Source organism: Peromyscus leucopus, chromosome 1 (genome assembly GCF_004664715.2).
Source record: "Peromyscus leucopus breed LL Stock chromosome 1, UCI_PerLeu_2.1, whole genome shotgun sequence".
In the NCBI taxonomy this organism is placed as follows: Eukaryota; Metazoa; Chordata; class Mammalia; order Rodentia; family Cricetidae; genus Peromyscus; species Peromyscus leucopus.
Window position 1 is genome coordinate 161,445,142 of NC_051063.1, and position 19,445 is coordinate 161,464,586.

At 42.1% G+C, this 19,445-nt stretch overlaps 1 protein-coding gene across 4 annotated transcripts in view; it reads left to right on the forward strand.

Annotated features, from left to right (window-relative positions):
* Positions 1–768: 768 nt before the first annotated feature.
* Lsm14a (LSM14A mRNA processing body assembly factor) overlaps positions 769–19,445 on the forward strand; it is a 44,808-nt gene continuing 26,131 nt past the window's right edge. For all 4 annotated transcript variants that reach the window (XM_028877787.2, XM_028877788.2, XM_028877789.2 and 1 more), the window contains exons 1-2: positions 769–991; positions 16,868–17,031. In XM_028877787.2, coding sequence (XP_028733620.1) covers positions 871–991; positions 16,868–17,031 — 285 coding nt within the window. In that variant the 5' untranslated portion in view covers positions 769–870. The remainder of the gene's footprint in view (positions 992–16,867; positions 17,032–19,445) is intronic.

A 19,445-nucleotide genomic window follows, 5' to 3' on the forward strand; every position in this document is an offset into this window, starting at 1 on the left:
ATTTGGGGTAAAACCGAGCACAGCTAAAGCTTTGGACGCAAGAGTATTAGGATGCTAATTTGGCACCCACACGGAGAGACGATCGTTGTTAAGACACTGGAGTTGACATAATCAAAGCTGCAGAGACACACTTGGGACTTGATGGTGTCCAGTGGCATCTTGAAAGCTACGAGCCCGGATCAAGCCGTCTGGAAAGCGTTGGACCTAGCAGGAAGGGAAAACAAGTTTTGAGGACAGTCCCAGCGCCTCCTGCAGCAGCAGCCTTGGGGTGTGTGTGTAGGAAACTCGGTGGGCGATGAGGGCTGTGCTGGCATGACAGCGAGAGCTCGGTGACCCGCGGATGACCGGCAGCTGGCCATGGGCTAGGCGGCGACCGCGTACAAAGACACTGGGCTCGTGACAAAGTACAGCCCGCCCGGAAATGGCGGAGGCCGCAGCCAGCGTCACCAGGCGGGATGAGAGCTCGCCACACGGCGTCTCGGTGCCGTGGAAAAAAACTTTCGCTTCTCCGAAACCGCCTCCGAAGCGAAAGCCAGCGAGAAGCCAGATCCACGGGACCTCCGGACGCCGCGGAAAAAAAAGCCAGCCGGGAGCGGGCCGTGGCTCGCCGAGTCTCGCGAGAGGGTGCGCGGCCTCGCCCTCCCAGCATGCTCCGCGCCGCCGCCGCTGCCGCCGCCGCCGCCGCCGCCGCGCCGCGGTTTGAGGGCGGGAGGCTGGGGGAGGGTAGCGGAGCCGGCGCGGCCGCCATGTTGGTTCTGAGGCGGCTGCTGTGAGGTGCCGAGCGAGCGAGCGAGCGGGCGGGCGGGCGTGTGGAGCGGCGAGCGCAGCGCGGGATCTGCCTGAGTGAGTGCGAGCGACGGCGGCGTCGCCATGAGCGGGGGCACTCCTTACATCGGCAGCAAGATCAGCCTCATCTCCAAGGCGGAGATCCGCTACGAGGGCATCCTCTACACCATCGACACCGAGAACTCCACCGTAGCCCTCGCCAAAGGTACGGCGGGGCGGGCCTCGGGGCTGGGGAGCGCGGCCCGGGCGCCCCGCGCGGCCTTCGCGCTCTTCTCCCTCTGCGAGCCGCAGGGGAGGCCGCTCCCGGGCCCCCGAGCAACGAGGGCCGGGGCGCGGCCTCTCCCGGCTCCCCGGGCTGCTTCCTTCCCCGGAGCTCCGCGCCTTCCATCCGGGGAACTCCGGGAACGAGTGCGCGGCGCCCGGGGCGGGGCGGTCCTGAAGTCCCGGGAACCAGCCGGAGAACACACCCAGGTTCGTGGCTTCCAAGACCGAAATTCGGTCTTTCAGTCTTCTGAACCGCCGAACAAAGCCGGAGGAGTCCAGGAATTTTTCCGCCTACCTTGACTTGGATGCGATGTGTGGATTCCCCGGCACCCTTTTTCCCCCTCTCTCAGCGTTCTTCATCTCGGTTGGTTGCGATGGTGCTCGAGTGAAGTACCAAGTAATGTGCTCAAAACTTTGGGTTTGCGCCGCAGACGTGTGATCGCGGAAGGCCATTGGTACGGTCGAGCCGATCGCATCCGGTTTGTCTCCTCCGTGATTGTTACCTGTTAAACGGGAATTCTCGTGCAACCATCTCTTTAGGGTACACGTTAAAATGCTTGCTTGCTGTCCCCACGGGCCTCTTTTCTGGAACCTTGGTAGAAAGGAAAGTTCAAGTTTGATGATCCGGGACTCTTGTGCCCAATTCAGATCGAGTATTATAGGGCGCTCACCGGCTCTGCTGTACGTGTTCCACGGGGAGGGAGTTGTGTTAAAGAAGGGGGACCACCCTACCCGATAGCCTTTAGCGTCCGGACGATCTGGGTTGTGTTTCGATACACACGTGCTGGGCCTTTGCCAAGAAAGCGGAAAGAAAATAAACTTGAATGTCTGATCTTAGAGGAAGTCCTACGACGATTTGTAATACTCGGGAGAAGTATTTTCCCACCATGAGAACTGCGTCCACTAGGATAAGAGGTCTGGGGATAGGAAGGTTCTGAATCTCAGATCGTGTCAAATCATTAGCTGAATGGGAGAGTCGTTCCACAGTACCAAACAAGTTTTAATGACCCGGTTTTTGAGATGTTTTGGTAGACCCTTTAAACAGTATTTGTTTTGGGACAAATCGACCTAGGTAAGAAAATTTTTTATGTTGTTGAACCATACCTGATAGAGATTAGGGTTCGGTCCGATTGGCAAGAGCTCTGGCCTAGAAAGTGGGAGATCTGGATTACCTCCTCAATACCATGAAAACGCTAAAAAGGTACACTATAGAGGAGTAGGGTGATATTTCCCACAATTGAATTGTAGTGATACTTGTGTAACTTTTGGCAGTTTGCTTTTAAAACATTCTTGAATCAGACACTTAAGTCTGTTTTCTAAAAAGCAGTATGAAGCCTGGTGCTGTGACACTTGGCTGTAGTCCCAGCTATTCCAAAGGCTTTGTGAACTAAGGAACTTTGGGCCTGCTTTAGCAGTACAGGCAGGTCATCTTAAAAAACAGATAAATACAGGTATCTCAGTTGATAGAGTCCTTGCTTATCATGCATAAAACCCTGGGTTCAGCCGGGCGGTGGTGGGCGGTGGTGGCGCAGGCCTTTAACCCTAGCACTTGGGAGACAGAGGCAGGCGGATCTCTGTGTGTGAGGCCCGCCTAGACTACAGAGTGATTCCAGGAAAGGTGCAAATCTAGACAGAGAACCCCTGTCTGGAAAAACCAAAATGAATGAATGAATGAATAAATAAATAAAGCAAGCCCTGGGTTCAGTCTGGAAAAAACAAAATAAATAAATAAAGCAAACAAGCCCTGGGTTAAATAAATAAATAAATAAATAAAGCAAGCAAGCAAGCCCTGGGTTCAGTCTGGAAAAACCCAAACAGATAGATAGATAGATAGATAGATAGATAGATAGATAGATAGATAGATAGATAGATAGAGCGATAGAGCCAGCCCTGGGTTCAGTCCCCAGTGAGAAAAGCTGGTTGTCGTGGGTGGTTAGTGATACATGCCTATAATTCCACTAGGGAGGTGGAGGCAGGAATTCAGACATTCAAGATTTGCCTGGTATACAGGAAACCCTCTCAGAAAAGACAACTGAAAAGCCAAGGAACACCCCAAAGCTTCCTCTTTGCTTTGTGGTGTGCTGTCACACATTGCCTGTTAAAGACCCTGCTTTCATCTTTTTAGACACTCAGTATACTTGAGGATGTATGTTTCTCTTTAGTAATTAGGACCTGACCAATGGTGTGAAGCTGGTCATAGTAGCACAGGTCTTTTTCCCAGCATTAAGAGTTAATGGCAGGTGGATTTGAGTTCCAGGCCTGCCTGGTCTATTTAGGGAGTTCTAGGCCAACAGAACTACATAGTGAGACCCTGCCTCAAAAACAAACGAGAAAGCTTGACCTAGATGCTTTTTTATCTGCTTCTTACTGATGGAGATTTTGCTTCATAGGATCGGTTTTAATGATTTTATTCAAGTGTGGGAAAAGCTCTCAAGTTCTTGGTGCTCTCACCAAGTGATCTAGATACTGGTTGAGAACAGTATTTCTCCTTAAGGTGGTTTTGTAGAGGTCTGGGAGTTTGTTTATTTGAGTCTCATGTAGTTTGGGCTGGCTTCAGACTGGACATATAGTCAAGGGTGACTTTGAAGTATTGATCAGCTTCCACACTGAACACCTAATCTTCTAGCCACCACCTAGGTGCTGGGATTGATTATAAGGGATAGTAACTTTTGTTTTGTATTTTTAGACAGGCTTTCTCTGTGTAGATTTGGTGGCTGCCCTGGATCTCGCTCTGTAGACCAGGTTGGCCTTGAACTCACAGAGATCCTCCTGGCTCTGCCTCCCAAGTGCTGGGATTAAAGGCGTGCACCGCCACCACCGCCCGATGGGATAGTAACTTTTATTATTCTTAAATAAATAAGAATATTTAATATGTGTGTGGTCTGTGTGGTGATAAGCACTTGTGAGTACAGAGACTGACAGAAGCCACAGGTGTCAGATCCATTAGCCCCATCTTGAGCTGGAATTACAGGCGGTTGGGACCCACCTGTCAGTGCTGGGAATCTAACTCAGGTCCTCTGGTGGAAGAGCAGTATGCACTTTTTTAATGGGTGAGCCAAAAAGTTTTTGAGATTTCTTTTTCCTATTTCCTCTGGGTTGGTCTGTTGGTCATTTGGTTTACCTGAGGAAATCTAGAACTCTACGTAACTCAGACTGGCCTTGAAGTATAAGTGATTCTTTGGCCCCTGCTCACCAAGTATTGGTACTGCAGGGATAAGCCCCCATGCCCAGCCCTTTTGGATGTTTTGACGTAGGGGGTCTCCAGGATTATAGACTTGAGCCATCACAGTCTATTTTTAATATTTTGAATGTATTAAATATTTCTAAATTGTAAACCTATCCTTTTATACTTTAACCTTAATAAAACCTTTAATGATCTTTTTTTTTTTTTTTTTTTTTTTTTTTTTTTTTTTTTTGGGTGTTTCGAGACAGGGTTTCTCTGTGTAGCTTTGCGCCTTTCCTGGGACTCACTTGGTAGCCCAGGCTGGCCTCGAACTCACAGAGATCCGCCTGGCTCTGCCTCCCGAGTGCTGGGATTAAAGGCGTGTGCCACCACCGCCCGGCTAATGATCCAAATTTTTAATTAAAAAAAGTGTCTCTTTAACGAAACAATTTATTAAGATAAAATATTAGGCATTTTGCCAGTTTGTAATAAATTCTGATTATTTAATTTATAACATTGTTATTTAATCTATATATTGATATATGATTTTTTCCTTAATGTCCAGTACTTAACACCTCCATTTTCAAAATGAGAAGTTGGGGGGGGGGCTAACTAAAGCCTGTGAGATGGCTGACAGCCGGAATTCAGTTCTTAGGACTCTCATGGAAGGAGAGCACCAACGCCAGCAGATTGTCCTCCATCCTCCACACGTACACACAACATAAATTTAATATGTTTAAGAGTATGGATGTTTTGCTTGCATATGTGTCTGTGCACCACATGCATGCCTGGTGGGACTGGAATTACAAGTGGTAGTGAGTTCTGAAAGAACAGCTATGCTCTTAACCCCTGAGCCATTCTCCAGCCCCCCACATAATTTTTAAAAGTTACAAGGAGCTGGAGAAATGGCTCAGCTGGTATGAGCACAGCAGTTAGAACTTTGTGTAGATAGACTCTTTTACTTTGGCTTTTAACCTTCCCACAGGTTTAGATATTTGACAGTTAACACTTAGTTTGTTTATAGCTTGGGGCTATTCAGAAAAATGCTTTTAGGAAAATTAGTGTTTAAATGCACTGATGTGTTGAAATCTTTTGGGGGACATACTTAGAATTTGAATTGCAGGAGCACAGGAAGTGTATGTCTTTACTAAGTAATGCAAAGCAGGTTTTTCTAGTAGGTGCTTACTAGTTTTTATTTCAATAGTAAGAATTCTAGTTGTTCATATGTATCACCAACAACAATACTGAATGCCATATATTTATAATTCTTGCCAGTCTGGTGGGTAGGTAGTTCAATGTGGTTTTATTTTTTTTTTTTTTTCCAGAGCTGAGGACTGAACCCAGGGCCTTGCACTTGCTAGGCAAGCGCTCTGCCACTGAGCTAAATCCCCAACCCCAATGGTTTTATTTTTGTTATTAATTAGACGAATGTGTAGGAAGTTATGTGCACGTGAATGCAGACACCCACAGAGGGCAGAAGCTGGAGTTACAGATGGTTGTAAGCTACCTCGAATGAATGCTGAGAGTCAGACATGCTCTTACCCGCTGAGCCATCCACAGCCCTTGAGTGTGGTGTTAGTCCCTATTTCTCTGGCTACTAATGAGTTTTAAAGGTCTTTCCATAGCTAAGCCATTTGATGTTTATCCTTCCTTAAGTTAAAGCCTTTGAAATTTATCACTGGAGTTAGTCTCTGGAGTGTGAGTTCTAAATATAAATCCTTTGATGGATGTACATACATATTACTAATAACTTTTCCCATGTAATGGTTTTATTGTATATATTTCCTCATTTTAATTTAGACATGTTTATCAGGCCTTTCTTTAGGGCTAGTTGGGTGGTGTTTCTTTTCTTATTTATCCATGTTAATAATGTCTTTTTCTTTAATCCAATGCTGTGGTATTTCATCTTTTTTTTTTCTCTTTACATTTAGGTCTAAAATGTACCTGATACTGATTTTGTATATAGCATAAAATGTTTAGATCTTTAACTTCAGTAAAAGAGTCACTTGACTTTTATGGTCTGTACTATAATTTAGGTCTTTTACATGGATATAATGTATAATATATGTATATACAATATATTGTATTATAATATATACATTATATTATGTATGTGTATATGATATATACATTATAATATAATGAGGTGTGTGTGTGTGTGTGTGTGTGTGAGAGAGAGAGAGAGAGAGAGAGAGAGAGAGAGAGAGAGAGAGAGAGAAACTACACAATTCTTTTGAAATGTGGCTAGTTAACATTTGGTATGGTATAGAATTAGAGTGACCAAGCCGGGCTTGGTGGCACTTGCCTTTAATCCCAATCTCCGATGAGCGATGAGTGTAGAACACTCATTAAGATTTGTGACATGGCTGGGAGGTGGTGGCGGCGGCGGCGGCGGCGGCGGCAGCAGCAGCAGCAGCAGCAGCGCACGCCTTTAATACCAGCGCTTGGGTGGCAGAGCCAGGCGGATCTCTGTGAGTTCAAAGCCAGCCTGGTCTACAGAGCAAGATCCATCCAGGACAGGCACCAAAACTATACAGAGAAACCCTGTCTCAGGGGAAAGAAAAAAAAAAAATTAGGGTGGCCATATCTGTGGCTTTGCCTGGTAGAAAGTCATCATTTATGCCTGTTTTAGTGTCATTATTAAAAGCATTTCTCTCTTAATGTTCCAGTTTTGGTAATTAGTTGTATATCCCACAATAATAAGAAAGTGAAAGCCTGATGGGGAGGAACTGGTAATGGTTGGTTTCCCTTGTGTTCTGCTAGAGATTTCATAAATTAGCTCCCTTCTAGGGATGAAGTCCAGATAAGCTTGATGGCCTTTGATCCTAACAGCCTAGGTGAATGTCAGAAAGTCTTAAAAGGTGATCTGAAATGACGTTGGCAGCTGCCTTTAAGTGTGTTTGTAAATAATCTAGGTCATGGTGGTTTCAGCAGCTCCTGCAGTTTGTAGTCCTGTGTTAACTCCTTTAAAATTAAAACATCTGGGGCTGGAGAGATGGCTTGGTGGTTAGAAGCACTGGCTGTTCTCCCGAGGACCTGAGTTCCCTTCTTAGCACTCACTTGGCAGTTACAGCCATCTGGAACTCCAGTCTCTGGAGATCTGACTCCCTCTTCTGGCTTCCAAGGGACTGCATGTGTAGGGTACACATAACACACATATATGCAGGCAAACCATCCATACACATAAAACTTTTTAAAATTAATTTAAAACCCCTAAATGGGAGTATTGAGGAATTTGCATGAGTGGGTATGTAAAAGAGGAAATTTTATAACAAGTAGACATTATTAGGGAGGTAAACTTTTACTCTGTGACTTAAGTTTTCACTTAGGAGAACCAAGCAAGGATGTTGAAGAAAACTAATAAAGCAAGTAACAGGCATACATAATTTGTGGAAAAATTCCAGTCTGTTTGCATTTCACTTGTGGATGAATACATTTAATAAACCCGGTGTGCTGAATGAGGAAATTTTTGTTATTGTTGTTTTGTTTTTTGAGACAGGGTTTCTCTTGTGTAGTTTTGGTGCCTGTCCTGGAGCTTACTCTGTAGACTAGGCTGGCCTCGAATTCACAGAGATCCTCCTGGCTCTGCCTCCCAGTGCTGGGATTAAAGGTGTGTGCCAATGCTACCCGGCTGAGGGAAATTTTTATATAAATGAAGAAATTCTTGTATGTTTAGTTAGTTATCCCTGGGGAATCATTCAGGACGCCATTGCAGAAGGAAGAGAATAGAAAATGAATGGCAAGTCAGTAGTTTTTAGATGAGTTGCCCTTAAACTTTCAAGGGATTTGGGTCATATACAAAGGTGGTAAACTGTTAACAGTCTTTCATCATCTGCGGGTCTTGTCCACTGTCTTAGTTTACCCTTCTTGATTGTTCATGGACCACATAGTCATAAACCACCATCCTAATGGAGTGAGCAGGAGCATTGGAAGTGCCGATGAGGCACCTCATTGACCTATTTTGAGATAGGGTCTTTCTATGGAGCCTGGCTGACCTGACACTTAACACTGGCCTCAAATTCATGAGCTCACCTGCCTCTGCCTCACGGGTGCTGAAATTAACAGTGTGCACCATCATGCCTGGCCACAACTTGATGGTGGAAAACAACTCACAGAGTTGCTGCCTGGAACAACAAAGATCTCATGAAATTTAAAGCCCTGATTTCTTTTGTTTGCCCTATTTAGTGAGGTTGCCTGAACTAAGGCTTAAAAAAAACATCTTTGTTGTTGCTGCTATACAAGCCACTGAAATACAGACTTCTAAGAGTCTTAACTTGCGTTTTGTTTTTGTTTTTTCTTGGAAGAGGCATAAGATGAGCCATGACTTTCTGTATTCTAATACTGAAAACAGTGTATGCCAGAAAAAAAAAATAGAGGAGGGAAATGAAATAACAGTAGAGAAACTTTACTGACTTAGGGTAACAGCAAGAGCTGTATTTAACTCAGTGCTTCAGTACGAACCACAGCAAGTACAGGTAGTTGAGCTTCATTCTTCTCCAGGAACACTTTGCCCTTATTTTCTTTCATATATTGTGTAGATAAAGTGTGAGTTGGTCAGGCTTACTCTAGTTTAGTGTGTTTTTGGAAGAACATACGACCCAACAGGTTGATTGGAGTACAGAGAGAGTACTTGACCATGGCCAAGTGTTTTTGCATTTGTACCTTTTCCTGTGAGAATGTAATGCCTACCTTTTACTCTTCCTGATAATTACATGAAGTGTTGCATAAAAGTAATCAGCTTAGAGTCAGTGCTTAATGAAGTAGCAAAGCATTTTTAAGTGCTTAGTAACTAAACCCCAACTTCTGTCATCCATTCAGCTTCCAGTTTCTTGTTGTGATAGTCTTTTGACGCCTCTCATTCTCACTCATCATTTCACTGTCTTTATCCTGTTTAAATTTCATGAGCAGTCATCACAGAGTATTGTACCCTCCTCACTCCACACCCTACATCTCTCTTGTGCTCTTGTACATAGGAGCTTGCAGAACTCACAGCCCTCATTATATAACCAGCTTCACTCTGAATTGACTTGGATTCCCTGACCTCAGCAGTCTTAGCCACTTCTCCTAGGAGTCATGCTGTATTTCTATCCTCTACTCTTTCCTGTGGGGCTCCTGTGTTCCTTCTCTTTTCTTTAGGCCTTCAACACTTTCTACCCCATTTTTACCTCCAGTCTGTTTACTTGTTTTTTGACTCAGCAAAGAGCAGCAGGCAAAATGCAGTAGATAACAGTTACCGTGTTATAAATCTCAAAGGACTAGAAGTAAGGATTTTGGAAGTTTGGCGATAAAGGAATAAAGGTAAGGGGACAAGTATGTTAAACCTGACTTAAACATTACACAGTGCAGATCCATGTAACAAAATATCACATGGCACCCCATTGATAGGTACAGTTTCTGTGTTCTTATGTATCAGCTTAAAAATAATAGAACCACTAAGGTGGGTCTATAAAAGTCACGTGCTGAAAAGTCTGATGTGATGACCTGAGTCATTTACCTATAACCTGGAACCCACAGGGCGGAAGGAGAGAACCAGCTCCTGCAGATTGTCCTCTGACTTCATGCAGTGTGTGGCACATTCGTATGCACACATAATATGCCTGCTGGTCAGTAAGAGACAAACCACCTCCACCCTTCTACTCGGGCACTTTGATCAGTTCTGCTCTCCTCGATGTTTTCTTCTCCAATTGTACTTCTATTTTTCTTGGTTGTATCATTTGGGAGATTAAAATAAAGTACCGAACAAGAAGGAATGCCCAACTGAAAGCAGCTTACAAAGTCAGTATTAGGCCAGGTGTGGTGGCCTACACCTTTAATCCCAGCACTCCGGAGGTAGAGGCAGGTGGATCTCTGTGAGTTCTAGGACTACATGGACCCTGTCTCAAAAAAAAAAAAAAGTCTAGGTTAAATGTTGACTGCTGGGGAAGGATAGCAAATTAGACCTTTTTTTTTTTTTTTTAACTTTTTCTTCCTGTTGATAATTCCTATCAAAAATGCACAAGATGAACAAAAGACCAAGTACATTTGGAAAAGAGATAATATTAAAAAAATCTTGGAGGCCGAACAGCAAGCAAATGAGTTTAAAGGACAGATTCTTAGTAGAATTGTACCTGTAAGCTAAGTCAGTGGTGGATAAAGCCAAGAAGTAATCTGATCTGTACCCTGAGCCCCTGAAAGGCTCAGAATTGGCATACAAGGAAACTAGAATACTATGAAGTCGTTGAGGGTATAGACAGAGCTAAAAACTAGAGTTTATTCAGACAGTGCTCAGACCAGCAAGTCCTTTCTTCCTTTATATGACTGGTTACTTTCTAGTTCACTGGAGATGGTAAAATAATAAAACTGGTTGCAGAGAACCTAGGCACGCTCGAGAGCAGATGGACTGTAATGAAGATAGACACACTGGATGCTGAGACAACTGTGCCTAGTGTGTTCCTCTCCTAGTAAGCTGCATTTTGATAGTAGGAATTAGTCAGTGTGTTGTTTTTGTCTTGTGGTTTTTTGTTTGTTTTGGGTTGTTTGTTTTGGGTCTCATTATATAACCCTAGCTGGGAACTTGAAGATCAGGATGGCATTGAACCTGCCTTGATCAGCTTGCTTCTTTGTGGATGCTGGGGGTTATAAGCATTTACCACCACACCCAACTACCTTAAATTGTATTAAGTACAATTCGGCAACTGTAATTTCTCTCTTCCCTTTTTAGCAGCTTCGTTGTCTATAGTTTACATGCTGTAAAATTGACCCGTTTTAAGTGTGAGGCAGTAAGAGTCACACAGCCATCACCTCTTTCCTTAGAAGGGCTTATTGGCTTACAGTTCAGGGAAAGGTGAGATAGCAGGTGTCTCCATGGTGGCAGGAATGTACAGCTGGGGCTCCTCCCATCTTAGTAAAATAGGAAACAGAACTGGAATCTGGTTTTGCAACAATTCCATCATCCTAAAGTTTCTTTGTATCTGGTTAGTCTATCCACTCTCCTTTGTTTTTAGTCTTGTATTTCCTTACAGAGCCCAAAATCAAGCCCAGGACCTTGAACTCCACCACTGAGCTACAGTCCCAATTCCCTTTGCTTTTAATATGTAAATTATACTGATTGGGTTCCTGATTCAGAACTGTATTTTAGAAAGCTACATTTCAGACAGTTATACTGGAATCCCCAGCTTATTGTCAATTTTGCTTGCATGTATCTATATGCATCACATGTGTGCCTGGTGTCAAAGTTAGAAGAAGGTCTTGGATCCTCTGGAACTGGAGTTACAGATGGTCGTGAGTCAGCCATGTGCTAGGAACCCAGGTCCTCTGCAAGAGCAACAAGTGCTCTTACCCAGTGAGCCATCTCTAGCCTAATCTAGTAGATTCTTAACATGGAGTTCATAAGTAGATTTCACAGAATCCTTGGTCCCCTGAAGTTACATATAAATGGATCTTGTCATATGTACAACATTCAGGAAGACTTCATAGATGTTAGTAGTTTTCTAAGACACTGATGGGTAAAACCGGCTTCTCTATGCCTAAGATAAAATATTAACATATTATAAAATATGACAAAACATACATATTAAGTGTGTTTGTTTTTCTTTCTTGCCTCCTTTTTCAGGTTTATATAGTTTGAAATTATAGTTACAAATTTTTCTTACATTCCATAATTATGTTCTTAGAATCCCTTAAAACGGTTTTATTAGCAATATTAATTTATAGGAGACATTTATCTCCTATGAGTCAACATGAATTTATTTAGCTGAAAATATTTCTTTTTTAAGGGGGGAGAGATTTTTTTTTGTAGACTCTGAGGTATGTCTGCCTATGTCCTAACTATTCTGCTTGTGTGGTAACTTGCCTTACTGGCTGTCTTGTCTCCTTGTCCCTACCTCCTTCCCAGTGCTCGGAACAGGATTTAGGGTCTCACACAAGTTAGGCAAGCATCATACCACCAAGGCATCTCTCTAGGACCGTCGTTCCCTCCCGCCCTACCCAGTATACTTTTTAAACATTGTCCTGTCATTTTTCTAGCTACTTTTTCACATAAGAAGTTTGGTCCCGTTCTGGTTTTCTTTTTTTATGTAGAGCACATCTTATTAGCTGGGCTCATCAGTCACTCCATCACTGGAGAAGCAAAGGCTGGAGGATCACCACAAGCTGAAGTCTAGCCAGTGGCAGACACAGTCTCAAAAAAAAAAAAAATCCATATTATTGGTAGGCTTTCTGGCCAACTTTCTGTTTGAGCTGTAGTGGGGCCTTTCTTTCAAGAATATCTTGTACTGCGGATCCATGTTGATCTAAGGAAGTTAGCCTTTCTTTAGCCCAGGAAAATGTCTGTTTCCTATTTGGTTGTTGATTTTTATTGTGGATCTGCTTTATAGATACTTAGTTTGAAATATTTCTCCTCTATGTAGTTCTGGCTGGCTTGCTGGCATAATCCAGTCTGTCCTTGAACTCAGAGAAATCTGTCTGTCTCTACTGAGTGTTGGGATTAAAGGTATGAGCATGGCTTTATAAGTAAATTCTTATTGAAGCTTATTTGGAAACAGTGTATTGAAGCTTTCTAAGAAGAGTTAGCCTTCCTGCCTTTGAGTAAACAATGAGTGCAATAAAATAGCAACTAAAATTTGCCCCTTCTCAGGAGTGTGGGAGCCAGAAGGGTCAAGGACACCATGAGAAAGCTCATGCAATCAACTGACCTGGGCTCATAGGGGCTCACAGAGACTAGACTGACAATTTTCTTATGGAACCCCTAATTGTGGAAACAGGGCTACCTCCACTCCTTCCTGGCTTTTGGGACCTACTTCTCATACAATGTTGCCTTGCCCAGCCTTAATACATAGGGAGGTGTCTTTCTGCAACTTGATATGCCATGTTTTGTTGGTACTCATGGGAGACCTGCCCTTTCCTGGATGGTTGAAGGAAATAGAGGGGAGGAAGGGGAGGAGTTGGGGATGAGGCTGTGGCCAGGATCTAAAATAAATAGATTTAAAAAAAAAAAAAAAAAACTTGCCCCTTCTCCTTAAATGTTGCATGTTAGTCAAACCTTTGTGTTTAGATTTAGAGGTCTCAGTCTGTGATCAGCTTGCCCCTTAGCTTGGACAAATGCCCCAGCACCAGGAACCTGTGGCAGACAGAAGAGACAGTGGACAAGATAGGTCTTCAGATTTCCCAATCGTGCTGTCACATTGTGACTCCATGGAGGGATTCATCCATTGTTTAGGTCAGAGCCCTCAGGATCCAGTCACTTCCCCAAATCATGTCACTCTGCGAAACAAATTCTTACTGTGATTTTTACTCTTTTTACTCACTACTTTGTTTATCCCTTCTTTCATCTCATAACATTCGTGCATCTCTGCCCCAGGGAGTTCACCAGAATCATCTTGGAATCTCAATTCAGATGTTGCACAGTAAAAGCAGCTCTTTGATCTTCATTTGATTTCCTTTAATCCTCATTTTTCTCATTTTTGTCATTCTTTATGAGAGGAATAACCATGTGCAGTACAGTCTTTGTGTAGAGTAGCTAAATTAGCACATTGCAGTTCCTGGTTTATTCCCATATTGGGGAAGGAAAGGCTCAAATCCCTGGTAGTCAGTTCTCCCTGTTAAATTATTGTAAACCCACGGCTTTCCTGGGTTTTCTTCTGATATATTTCCAAGCTCTGTTAATTCTGATTTGTCCTCATATAAGGAGAGGCCACAGCTGGATAAGGCTCAAGTTGTAGCTTACCCATTTCTCTTGGCTTCCATGGCCACATCTGCTTCATTTATCATTTGAATGGCAGGTTAATGTTTTCCTGGAGTGCTCTAGGAGCCATGAAAAGTATTCATCAGTAATGTGACTTATCAGGGCCTAACGTAGGACGTCCACACTGACAGTACTATGTAAAGCCTGGTTGTCTCAAAGGGAAGATGTGCTAGTGAGGTCAGTTGCACTGTTTTGAGAGGTTGAGGAAGAGGAAATGTAGCCTTAAACATAGTTTTGTGCTTATCAAGCTTTATTTTTCTGTTTCACTACCAGACATCTTTGTCTTTGTACGTAACATATTAGTTATTTGTTGATCACATGAAAGGTACTTTTTTCAGAAAAAAAATTGCCTGGTTGGAAAATATATGATTCAAATTTTGATAAGTATTTATTTAGAAGACAGTACAGTGGCAATGGGGGGTGCTTTTTGAGGCATGGTCTTGCTGTGTAACCCCCACTGGCCTCAAATTTACAGTTCTCTTGTCACAGCCTCCTGAGTGCTGGGATAACCATCACACCCAGCCTGAAGACAGTATGGGGATATTTTACTTTATCAGATGTGTTTATATCAGTTTCCTTTGGCCATCCTGTACTCTGTAGAAATGTGCCAGGATCTCTCTTAACTGGCAGATCCTTAGTATTTACCTTTTAATAAACGGACCAGAGGGCCATTATATTGTTATTATATCATCATGTTAAAACCTCAAAAATATTTTGGGTTTTTACATTTCTGTGTTGTTTCTCTAGAAATTTTTATCTTTAACAGAATCAGCTCAGTTATCTATCCTGCTGCATTCTCTTTTTCTCCTCACATACCTTTAGTATGTGTTGTTGCCTTCAATAAACAAGGAAAAGTTTTGGGGTTTGTTGTTGTTGTCGCTTTGGTTGTTTTTGTAATTCACTGGACTCACCTGGATACAAGTTGAGTGGTTTCTAGGCCTTGGGAAGCCAAATCGAGTGTTCTGATTTTGTAGAAGGGCCTTGACTTACCCACTCTACTTCAGAATAAGCCAATGGGCAGCTTTGAGGCCTGGGATAGTATTCATTTGTGGTGATGATGAAGATGGATTAAGATCTATGTTTATATGTAATTTTCTTAGTTCTGTTTTCTGTTCTTCGTCCTTCTGTATAGAAAAGGTTGAAGTGGGGACTGGAGAGATAGCCCAGTGGTTAAGAGCAAGTACTGCTTCTGCAGAGGACCCAAGTTTGGTATCTGCACTCCCTATCAGGTGGCTTACAACCACCTGTAACTCCATCTCCAGGGCATCTGATGCCCTCTGCTCTCCTCGATGGGCATTTGTACTCATAGGCACATAGTTATACATAAACACACACAAGTACACATCATTTAAAAATAAAGCAAATCTTTTTATCAAGAGGTCAAAGTATGAAGCTTTTTACCTTAATTTATTATTTATTTTGTGGGGGAAGTTCCTGCCTACTAACATTTCATTTGGCCATGAAAAGAAATCGGGGGAGTGCTGCTCAGCTAAAGCCTCTATATCAGTTTCTCTTAGCATACCTGTGTCTTGGCCTCCACCTACCCATTTGGGTTTGCTAGTGAGATTTTCTGTGGAGGAAGAGTGGGCAAAGGATGTTACTTATTCTGCCCCTGTTCTTTCAGTTTAGACTAAATCTGTATTCAAATGATTGTCCTTTTTAGACCAGATCTCATTCACCACTCCTGATCATAGATTATAGGAATATGGAGTATATTGCTGTGCCTGGTTGTTTAGGTGTTCAGTGTGGTTTGGTTTTTTAGTCTTTTGAGACAGGGTCTCACTCTGTTGTGCTGGCCAACCTGGAACTTGTGTATAATCCTTCTGCCTCAGCCTCCCATGCGCTGGGATTACAGACGTGAGCTGATGCTTGTTTTAGGGGTTTATTTTGTTGGTAGTTTTTTGGTTTGGTTTGGTTTTTTTTTTTTAGCTTCCCTTTGACTTTCATTTCTTTACATTTTAGGGAAGGATGTTCTGCAAACCCAATGATGATGCCATAGGCCATAGTCATTCCTAAAACTTCCTCTTAAGTATTAGGAGGAATTTTTAGAGTAAGAAAATAGGACATTATTAAACTGAGATAGCATTAGTTTTCAATCTAGCTGTGGATCAGTTTTATGAAAAATTAACTGCCAGTCAATCTCTGCCCTCTACTCATTCACTCTTGCCATGAGCAGTTTGTGATTTTGGCACTTTCTTATTTGGAACATCACATGGATGCTGATATTTTCAGTAGTTTCCTAAAACAGTAATCCTGAAACTAGTGCAAGAGACTCAAGAGTGGCTTAAAATGTTCTCAGAACATAATTCAATGGAGTTCATTTATAGCCAGCTTACATTGAATGTGATCCACAGGTTAACTTTGATTAATTCCATCATTGGTGTTAAATACTGAGAGTTAGTATATAGCAGCTACTTTAGGTGATGGACATTTTAATCTTGCCCATGGAAACTTAGCGTCTGGAAGACTTACTTTTCACCAAAGAAATGTTACCTCCATTGGCTTCTCTTTGCCTCAAAACTTAAACTTTGGATTTTGTGGACTGCAAAAATGTTGTTGCCATCCCTTCCCAACCAAGAACTTATGATGTAAGTTGTCAGATCTTTATTTGCTGAATGAAAACACTAAAAATAAAAACACTTAAAAAAAAAAAAGCAATGGGAAAAAAGACATTTTCACACCTTATCACAAACAGGCACCAAAGATAGGAGTAAAAAGAAATCCTAACACTGGGCTTTTAAATGGAATGTGTTCTGCTTTTAGCAAACTGTGTTCTATTTCCCTCTTCTAAAAATGTTTGACTATATATTAATAAGTGCTTTCTTATGAATGAATTTGAGAACGATGATTGGTGTTTGTAACAGAATCCTTAGACCCTGCCTTAATATGGTGAGTAGCAAACATTCATCTCATGTCCTCTATTTTCTCACCAGTTCGATCCTTCGGTACAGAAGACAGACCAACAGACCGTCCAATACCACCTCGAGATGAAGTCTTTGAGTATATTATATTCCGGGGGAGTGATATCAAAGACCTCACTGTTTGTGAGCCACCAAAGCCACAGTGTTCTTTGCCTCAGGACCCAGCTATTGTTCAGGTAACTTATAGTAAATTGCCTTTGAGTGGTACCGTTACACCGGGTTACCCTTGGCTTTTTCCTTTCCCGTTGAACTTTCATGTAGCTTACTAACTAGTTAGAAGTTACTTGGATAATGTTCTTCTATAGGTTTCTTTGGGTGAGGATCGGAAGTTGAAACTTATAATAGCTGAAGAATTTAAATTTCACAGTAGTTTCTAGTTTCAACATTACTACATTGTTAAGATGGCTGACATCAAAAGTTAACTGCATAAGACTTTTTTTAATACAGAGCACAGACACTGCACTTAAGTTGGTCCTCGTGGTGCTCTTTCAGCTTGATACCCATAATTTTTTTTGCTTTTTTAAGTGAGGAAATTGAAAAGGAACTGCAGTGTGAATGGATCCAGGTAATAAGACTCCAGAATCTTGGACCCAAGCCTCTACACTATTCGGATAACGGTTCATATTACAAACCAGGGTGATAATGGCTACTCTGGGATAAAGTAACTAGCTTAAATGGGGGTGCTAAATCATAGTATATATTATACAGTATGCGATGGTATATAATGGGATACCACAGCACAGAAGGATTGTAACATAAATTCTTTTAAGGCCTCAAGTTAAATGTTAGCTTTTAAATACTCTTAGAATTGAATCTTTGCATATTTTATTAAAGATGGACCCACCCACTGGGCAATATTGCCCACACCTGCAGTCCCAGCACTTCAGAGGTGGCCATGACCGTGGTGAGCACATCAGGAGATGGAGGATTTTCTCCACTGCACATGAGCTTGAAGCCAGACTAGGCTACAGATCTTACTAAAAACAAAAAATAAGCAAACAAAAGTGGGAGAGGGAGGGGGCAGAGGAGGAGGATTATAGTTTTCTAATGGTTTTTCTCTTGAATTCATCTTATTTGTAGTCTTTTTTTCCTGTCTTAAGTCTGTCATTTCAAATGTATTTGTTGGCTTTTTAACAAGTCACATATGCGAAAATTTTAGTTTTCCAGAAATTACTCTTAAAATATTTATCTTTCCTGGGCTGGAAAGATGGCTCAGAAGTTAAGAGCACTGGCTGCTCTTCCAGAGGTCCTGAGTTCAATTCCCAGCAACCACATGGTGGCTCACAGCCACCTATAGTGAGATCTGATGCCCTCTTCTGGTATGTAACACATGTAGGCAAAATGCTGTATACATAATAAATAGATCTTTTTTGGGGGGGGGGGGAACCTATCTTTCCTAAGATTTTTTTCTTCTGTTAAAGGAAAATATCAACCAAACCCATCTAAGTGAAATGAGACAAAGAACATAACTCAGTAGAGTGCTTGCCTAGCATATTACAAAGTCCTGCTTCTGATCTCCAGTGCTGGGGCAGCAAAGACAAGGCGGGGAGAAAATATGAAACATACAGTTATTAATAACTATTAAGGAAAGTACCTTGATCCTATTTTTTTCTGAATATAAAAGAAGCTTTTTGGTTAAACTGGAACTTTCATTCTTGCAGAAAAAACTAGATTTTTGTCTCCCTTTCTTAATTTTTATTTTGGGGCAACAAAGTCTGAAGTAGCCCTAAGAAAACATGTGTTGTTTAGGTTGAGAAAGCAGAGACAATGCTGTAATAGAGGTGGCTCCCCACACCAGCACTGCTGTACCTTATTTAGTGTTTTCTGCATATATCATTCAGTTACCAGTTACTTTGATTAATCAGCTTTGTGGAAACAGAAAACACAGGCGAACAAGGCAGAATGGTATGACTTCTTCTAACCATAAGCCTTCACTTTGTTTTTATTCACTCGTGCAACCATGTGTTTTGAATTCCCAGCATGTACCGATATTAGCAGAGAACAAAAGGTAAGGTCTAAACTAGCAAGATAGCTTAGTAAGAAAAGGTTCGTGGCACCGAGCCTGATGACCTGAGTTCTGCCCTCCTGACCAACAAGGTAGAAGAGAACTGACTCCCACGAGTTATCCTCTGGTCCTCTATATGCATGCCAGGCCAACCCCTTCCCTCCTACACACAATAAATGTTTTTAAAGAAATTTTAAGGTTTTGCCATAAATTAGCTTATAGCCCTGTAGTCTTCAATGCAATTCATATTTGTGTTGTAGAATGTTTTATAAGATTAGTTAACAATATATATGTATTACAGTACACATTTTCATTTAGTAAGTTAAGATAAATGTATTACCCAGAAAAATACCTTAAAAGGAGGAAAGATTTTATCTTGACTTACAATTTCAGAACCCTTAGTCCACTTTGTTAGATCTATTGTTTGGGGTCTGAGGGAAAAGACATTGTCATGGCAGCAGGAATATATGGCAAAGGCTGTTCACCTCATGGTGGCCAAGAAACAGGGAAAGCATGTCAGTAGAACAGGACATCTCTCCTTCATTCTCTTTTGTTCCATCTGGATTTGAAGCCTATGGGCAGCAC